The 8,070-nt window shown below is 43.5% G+C and overlaps 1 protein-coding gene across 1 annotated transcript; it reads right to left on the minus strand.

The window, feature by feature from the left end:
* Window positions 1–264: 264 nt before the first annotated feature.
* On the minus strand, window positions 265–5,484 carry barhl1b (BarH-like homeobox 1b). The gene is made up of 3 exons (XM_071534595.1): window positions 5,034–5,484; window positions 1,947–2,169; window positions 265–565 (listed from the first exon to the last, which is right to left on the minus strand). Exons 1-3 carry the CDS (start codon window positions 5,482–5,484, stop codon window positions 265–267), a joined length of 975 nt encoding a protein of 324 aa, XP_071390696.1.
* Between the last annotated feature and the right edge of the window lie 2,586 nt (window positions 5,485–8,070).

Genomic DNA, 8,070 nt, shown 5'->3' on the forward strand with positions numbered 1-8,070 from the left:
ATAACTTAGATGCATAGTGAAAATAAATAAGTTATAAATAAAGCTCATGTCCAAAAAAAAAAAAAAAACTATCCACACAAGGGAGAGTTCGAGTTTCAGCCGCCAGGTTCCCTCCACTTGGCTTAGCCTATATTTCTCAGCGGCCTATACCAGTTTTTGTTTTTTAATGTTTGTTCGTTTTTTTCCTTTTTTGATTTTTTCTCTTTTCTCTTAGGAGTCCCAAAGCTGCCAAGGATGGCGCAAAAAAATCTGCGGAGGCGCGGCTCACCGCTGCTGAGTCGGCCGGGGAAGCACGCCGGAGAGCGGGGGCAGCGGGGGCGGAGGCGGCGGCTCGCTGCCCCCCTGCAGGCCGTGCAGCAGGATCCGCGGCACGAGGGGTCTCTGCAGGGCCGGAGGGGGCGCCGACGGGCCCCGGTACAGATACAGGGCCGCGCCGGGATCCAGGTTGGACACCAGGCTCTGGGGGTAGAAGTACGGCGACGGGAACATCCTCTGCAGGGCGGAATAGTTTCCAGCCTCCGCCAGCAACTCGAGTCCCACCGCTGTCTGCCTCTTCCACTTTGTCCTGGAAGAGCAAACGAAGTTGTTAGTATCTATATATATGAGTGTGTGTGTATGTGTGTGTGTGACCATCTGATACACAAAAATACCCTGCTTTTCTGTTTACTGGCTGATGTGTCAGTGGAGTGCAATGTTAAATATGAGCGTGCTGTCCCGTTCTGCAAAGCTGTCAGCCTGAAAATCTTATTTAATTAATTTCTGAGGTCCACTTAAGAGTCTGCTAACGCAGGCTGTTTAAGGCAGGAGCACATGAGTAATTCTGTAAAAAATCACCAACCTGCCACTTGTATTCACACCCAAGGATATCTGTTAGATTGCCAGTATGCACTCCATGCAGGTGAATAATTCATAATAAAGATAATTGAGTAGATATAGTGGTTTGTTTGAATTATTGATATGCACACATGCAACGATGCATTATTCATACTCCAAAGTGTTGTGTTTTTATATTTATTTATGTCATTTAGCTGCCTGAGAGTCAAAGGTTTAAAAAAAACAAATGCTGCCCGGAGTTAGAAATAAATGCTAAACTTAATTCAGCCGAAAACTAGGCTACAGTATAGGTGAATAAATGTTTTACATCCACGAAGAAGACTTCTCTTCCCTGTGCATGTTATTGTATTTACTTCATGTCAGTCTCCTTAGAAAGTTGACAGCTCGCTTTTGAAACTGTTGCGGGGTCATTTCATCTCTTAGAAGGGAGATTTTGGACATGATGAAATGAAGAAATTGTGTTGCATGAAGATGCTGCAAACTTGTCAGAAATAAACTCAGGGCTGAACACGACTGACAAGCGTTTCCTCCCCCCTCCAAAAAAATAGGCCTAGTGATTTATAGGCGTTGGGCTTGGCCGCAACAAAAGTGTGTATATTTTTTAGTTTTTATTATTATAATGGAGAGACAAAAGACCAAACTAAAATCGCCAGAAATTCATGGGGGTGCCAAATAAAAAAAGAAATCACACCAAGGGAGCATCCATGACTAATGATCTCCTTTAAGATGAGAGTTTGGCAACTAAACAGGCCTTTAACATTGACCAACTGACAGGGCAACCAGTTGTCAGTCATCAATAATTGCTCCACTTGTCCCCAGAAATTTACTGGCTGTACACAAGCGAGTGGCGGGAGTTTTGGTGCAGCAAATGATATGTGAATCTCGTGCAGCCATGTGAAGTGCAGCCATGCCACCTTAGGATGATGGTGAGGATGGAGGAAAAAAAAATAAACATGGCGTCCACGGGTCCATGTGTCTAGCCTATTTGCTGCCGATGTGAGCCAAGCGTGAGAAATCAGATTATCCCCCCCCCCCCCCCCTTCCTCCTCCTCCCTCCCTCCCTCACTCCCCCCTCCTTGTCTCCAACTAAGCAGTGTCCTGGTGGCTCTTACCTCCGGTTCTGGTACCAGGTTTTGACCTGGGTGTCGGTCAGGTTGAGGGACGCCGCCAGCTCCATGCGGTCCTGGACGCTCAGGTACTTCTGCCGCTCGAAGCTGCGCTCCAGCTGGGCCAGCTGGTGGTCGGTGAAGGCCGTCCGCGCCTTCCGGGGCTTCTTCAGCCGGACCTGCGGGCTGTCTCTGCTGCTCGAGATCTCCCGGTCACCCTCCTCTTTCACTGGAAATAATAGAAATAAGTGAAAATAGGCTCTGGCTAAGGCTTCTCACATGCGTCCATCCTCTCGGCGAAAAACATATCCGGATAGGTAAATAAAAAGGTCGGTAGACTGATATAGGCTTTACTGTATGACTTCCAGTGGCTGAGCATCATAAGATAAACAACCAGCAATGTAAACAAAAACAAAACAAACAAAAAAAATCAAGTAATTTAATACCCTTTCTTCATATTACTCACAGTAATGTGATGTAACTTACGTACAGGCTATTATAAGTTTCATATCTGATCTGATTCAAGCTAAAAAAAAAAAAAAAAAAAAGGTGGATGAAAAATGACCTGCAGTCGGTTATCATCATAAGGCAAAAAACACAATTGTGACCAAAAATAAATTGTATTTTTAGAAACATCGTTTATTTAAGGCCATGTCTCCACAAATAGGCTAACTTATGCAACAAACTGTTTTTACTGTATGAATTTCATATCATAAAGATTTATGTCAGTCCATAAGAAGGTGAGTAAAAAGTGGACTTACTGAGTTTAAGTGGGTTAAATCCCTGCTTGTTTTACCTAAACAAGTTAAGAGTGAACCTATCTAATAAATGCTATTTATTTTATATGTGACAAAAGGTTATATAGGTCTACGTTTATTGTGAAAATGTCTAAAACTCTAATTTATATTAGCACGTCTACATTTGAATGGAAGTTAGGCTAGTGTTCTGCCTGTCGAGTTGAACTCATGCCTTTCAGATGAGTGCCTATAGGCTATATGGTGCTATTTGATTCGGGCTTAAATTGTTATGAAAAGCTGTGCCAATATTCGCACTTCCAATCTGATATTTTTCCCCGCCAGTAGGCCCATATTCTTTGTTCTTTTTCTGCGTGGTGTCATGTCAGGGCGTGCATTGATATACAATTCTTAGTCAATTCTCTGTTTCACTCTAAAAAAAAAAAAAAAAAAAAAAGAAAGAAAGAAAGGGGGAAGCGAGGCGAGAGATCTTGGTAGTTGAATAGTTGAGTCGTCTCAAGAAGCACAATAATCCGCCTAATTGAGCCACAAGGGAAGGACGAGCCTTTCAACCGCGACCGGAGAAACTTCACAGGACCGTGGAAATGAGTGAAAATAAAGAGCCGGGCGGCCTTGCGCGGTTACAAATCTGATTAGCACCGGGGACAAATTGCATCAAATCCCTGAAATATTAGGAGGCGGATTCGTGGAAATCAAAGTACCGTATAGGCGCTCTACGGGCCTCGAGTCTTCAATCAATGCGTCGATGAGAATCTCCACACTGTGACACACGTGAACGCACGTAGGCGCGCGCGCACACACATATACACACGGACGCACGCGCGCGCACTCACACAAACGCGCGTATATACACACAAAATTTGTTGAACAAATTGATAACGTGACGCCTCTTCAATAGTCAAGCTTACTTAAAAATTATATTGGTAGAAAACTATTGTGAGTCTATTAGTGATTATTGGCTATTGATTGCTGCTAATGTTGAACAATGTTGTTATAAAAACAATAATAGGCCCAATAAAATCAGTAAGGATAATAACAATAACAGCAATAATATAGGCCTAATAATAATAATAATAATAATAATAATAACACGAATAATAATAATAATTATAATTATAATACCACTGATAATAATAATAATTATGATAATGATAAAGATATTTTCTGAATTATTGAAACGGGTTTGGTTATGTATTTTTCCTTGTAGCCTACAGCGGTTGACTTCTTTCCAGGCACTGCTTCATTAAACTGTCAATGGAGGTGACATGTCTGTTATGGCTGACATGATTGGAAACAGAAAGGCCCTTGATGGCATTTATCTGGAGGCGACCCTGTCATCTCTCCCCTTCCTGCCTGCCTGACATCAACAGATGCTTTCAACATTTCTGCTAATGCAAGCGAACGCGCCGGATATCGATTCAAATGAAATAACTTGATAAAAATTAACTCATTATCACTGAAGGATAAATCGTAGCCAGTGTTTCAAGCGTGGTCGATTTCTCCCATTGATGGCTTCCAGTGGCCTACTACTAATGAACCGGTGTCAGGTTATTGGCGAACATCACCGGGTGTTACGTTTCAGTTTTTACGTTTTTCACTTCATCCAGACTGAAAATCTGAGCTGACAGATTTAAAGACAAACCTTTTATTTTTGGACAACAAGCACAATTTCTGATTTAGCTGAGAAGGCCTGCAAAACACTTTGACCAAAGGCTAACACCTTCCACACAAACACAGGCCCTGTGGCCTATTTTACATATGTTTATATATTTTACTATAGTCTATTTAATTTAATATCATTTCAAGCAGCTCTGCTGAATGCTCGAATAATGTTTTTTCCTGGTAGTTTGAGTAATAGTTTAATAGTTTTTATTTATTGTTATGATAACCACATGTCCTGTATGCACCACTCAATATTTCCTCTTTGCGCCACGAATTGTAAATCAAACCTTTCTGTGACCAATTTTTATTTTATTTGCCATTTAATTTTAATTTAATAAGCTTAGTCCCAATTAAATTTACAATCTACTTTTCATGGGAGACCTGGCCCAGAAAGAAGCATCCAGACAAGACCAGACACAAAAGTTGCAGACCAACAACATACAACAATGTTGGCCTACAAAGTAAAAATACAGTAAAACAGAGCAAACTAAAACAATGTACCAACTCCACATATAACCAAAATAACGTCAAAGAGAGACATTTTCTACATAATCTCCCCAAAAGGCAAACAGTCCAGTATCAAACCAGCAGACTATCCGTTTTAGATCTTATATACAAAGCAAAAGTCCTTCACCGTGCTCAAACTCACCGAGAGACTCAAACTGTTTCTCCTTACCTTTATATTCGCTGTCTGACGACGAGTTGCTGTGGATTTTCTCCATGAAGTCATCTGCTATTTTCGAGGCCAGTCTCCCCGTCTCCTGGGTCGGCTGGCCGTTGCTGGAGTAAGGCGCACAGGCGGCCAGCGGCTTACAGTCCGCGAGAATATCTCTAATGAGGAAGGACGAGGTTACGGTCCTCTGCTGCGAGCCTGCGGATATCTGCGCGTGCTGGAGATGCTGTGGCAGGCCGACGCCGTGACCTTGTCTCTGGGCTACCTCCTCCGCGCACTCCCTCCTCGGCGACGGCGGAGAGGAGCAGCCGCTCTCCACGTCTGATCTCGGGCTGAACTCCAGCGGCGAGCGGCATTCCCCCACCAGGCTGTCCCCCTTGGACACCGGGCTCCCAGGTCTGTGGGACAGTAGCGAGTCGATGCCAAAACTGGACCCGTTGGCGGACGCCTCCATTGTTTTGATCGAGGCCTCAAACTACCATTTGGTATTCAGGACAAGTTTTTGGGGCTGTTTCAGTCTCAGTTGATCCAGCAGAGCAACTCCCCCCAAGAAATGTTTTTGGTTAGGCTGCGATGGAAGACAATTCATCCACTATTCTCTGTCTCCCAATTGTTTCTTTATAAAAAAAAAACAAATATCTCCAGGCTAAGTTACATTACAACAATCGTCCATGCATCCGATATTTTTATTTTCAGAGTATGAGTCCTCCTGAAATCGATGAAGCCGTGGAGTCTCTTTTGAGAGCCACAATCGATTTTTTTTTTTAGGTTCAGCTCCTTCTTTTAAGTCAGAAAACAAACCTCTCACCGATTAGATTTTTCCTCAGATTGTTGAGCACCAAAAAAAAAAGCTGCAGTAATCAGCGACACTTCTGGAGACAGCGGAGCAGCGTTTATCGCGCTGGAGTCTGCGGGAGAGAAACGCGTTTCAGCACCATGGACAGGTACAGCCGCTCGCGACCTACAGCAGGTGAGCCTCAAACCTGAGCGAGCGAAGAAGACCCAAAATCGCGGAAATCTTCAGTGCGCACACAGCAGCTCGGCGTGGAGACCCATGTGGCTGCTGCTGCACCGACGACAGAAGAAAACGGTAAGCATTCTTGCAAGTAGGAAACCCAAAAAAAAAAAAAAAAACAGAGAGAGAGAGAGGAGAGAGCGCGAGCAGCAGCAGAAACAGAAACAGGAGCAGCAGCAGCAGCAGCAGCGGAGGAGGACGGCGGTATGCGCGCGGCAAAGCAAAAGAGGTAAACTGGGTTAAATAGTCACAACTGGCAGGTAAAGGACGAGATGTGAGGTTTGTGTGTACGTGTGTATGTGTGTGTGTGTGCGTGTGCGCGGGGGGGGGAAATCCCAAAAAATTGAACTTGAGGAAAAGTCAGGAGCTAGGTTTTAAGAGCGCCTCGGCCACGTGAGTCCCCAGTGACAAGCCTTCATTGGCTGAGGGAGCTGGAAGTGGACCTCCCCACACGCCCACTCCCACTCGCACTGCCTCCTCCTCCTCCTCCTCCTCCTCCTCGCGCCGCCGCCTGGCTCATCCTCACTTTGATAAAAGAGACACTGAATTCATCAGGAGACTCAGATCCAACTGTTTACAGGCAATTTTCACACTGTTTGCTTTCATTACATCATTGATGAGGCTTATAATGGGGTTATTATGTGGAGCGGGTAGGTCTTTTTCTCTCGCCTCCCTTTACTCGACTGTCCCCCCCCCCCCCCCCCCCTCCGTTTCCTTATCGAGATTTTACCTCACCATGTTATTAATATTATCTTTTATTTTTTTAGCTTAGTATTTAGCGTTGTTTGTAGGTGTAAATATTTCAATGTTTTGAAGTTCAGGGATAGTGTTTATTGACCGTTGCCTCTTATTTCAAATCTTCTGTATTATTTTAACACGGATTTCTTTTAACACTTTGAGTCATTATTATTGTAGAATAATAATAGACACAATTAAATAATATATTGAACCATATCTGCTATTATTATTGTTATTATTATGCCTATTATTATTATTAGTAGTAGTATTACTATTAGGCTACTACTACTACATTTGTTGTTGATGATGTTGGTGGTGATTTTGTTCTTTAAAAATATAACAATTATTATTTGTCATTGTTGCTGCTGTCCATCATCATCATCATTGAGCTAATAGTATTTCATATGGGCCTGCTATAGTTATTCAACATTTTTTTCTTCAACCTTTTTGTTTTTGTTTGCTGCAATTTCATTTCATTTCATTTCAGCAGAAACATTTATCTCTCAAAGTCCCAAAACAACCTTTAGAGATCCATCATGGCCCCCGCCTTGGCAAGGCATTTTTGTGTTGCCTGTCAAATAAAAAACACTGGCTCCACTGAGAGTGAATTCAACTCAAATAATAAAGCCTGAAAAAATTCTGCTTCACCGTCTTTCTTTCTTTCTTTTTCTTTTTTTTTTTTGAACACGAACAAAGTCTCGACACTGAATAGTCATCGTTTAGTGCATAATAAGTATCTAATAGTCGGTAGTAATTGTATACAATGGTAATGAGGAGTAATAGTCCGAGCCGCGTGGGCTGACAGGGGGACAGCGTGACGCAAACTTTAAGGTGCGTGAAATGCCATTGTGTGCACTTTCACTTTAACATGCATGAAATACCATTGCACTTTAGCTTCATCCTGCACAACAGTTTGCCCCGCACGACTCCCCGACAGGCCCTAATAATCTAACACACCCCTCCCTCCTCCCTCCCCACCCCTCCCCTCCCCTCCCTCCCCCCCCATGTGACCACCAGATTGGAGGCGCACGTCGGTCTCAGACACCGGCAGGTTAGTGAATCCGCTCCCCGCTCCCATGGGGTCCCATCACGGCTGCAAGCTGTCACATATGAGGCGGGGACAACACAGATATAAGGCAACACACCCACCCTGACTTAGCTTTTTCTTTCTCCTCTGCTCGTGCATGAAAAGGAGCAGTGGTTTGATGCTTTCTCAGAGTTTTTTTTTTTTCTTTTCTTTTCTTTTCTTTTCCCTCCTGTCCTTTGCTGGTCCATTATAGGCTGCAG

The sequence above is a fragment of the Centroberyx affinis genome, unplaced genomic scaffold (assembly GCF_046629955.1).
Source record: "Centroberyx affinis isolate AG114_WGS23_722 - 3 ecotype Tasmania unplaced genomic scaffold, CSIRO-AGI_Caff_v1 ptg002586l_1, whole genome shotgun sequence".
In the NCBI taxonomy this organism is placed as follows: domain Eukaryota; kingdom Metazoa; phylum Chordata; class Actinopteri; order Beryciformes; family Berycidae; genus Centroberyx; species Centroberyx affinis.

Excerpts from the sequence above, each read along its gene's own strand:
- barhl1b (XM_071534595.1), bottom strand. The coding sequence starts at position 5,484 with ATGGAGGCGTCCGCCAACGGGTCCAGTTTTGGCATCGACTCGCTACTG. Across the intron at positions 2,170-5,033 it reads GTCAGACAGCGAATATAAAG|TGAAAGAGGAGGGTGACCGG; the intron begins GTAAGGAGAAAC and ends TATTATTTCCAG. Across the intron at positions 566-1,946 it reads ACCTGGTACCAGAACCGGAG|GACAAAGTGGAAGAGGCAGA; the intron begins GTAAGAGCCACC and ends TTGCTCTTCCAG.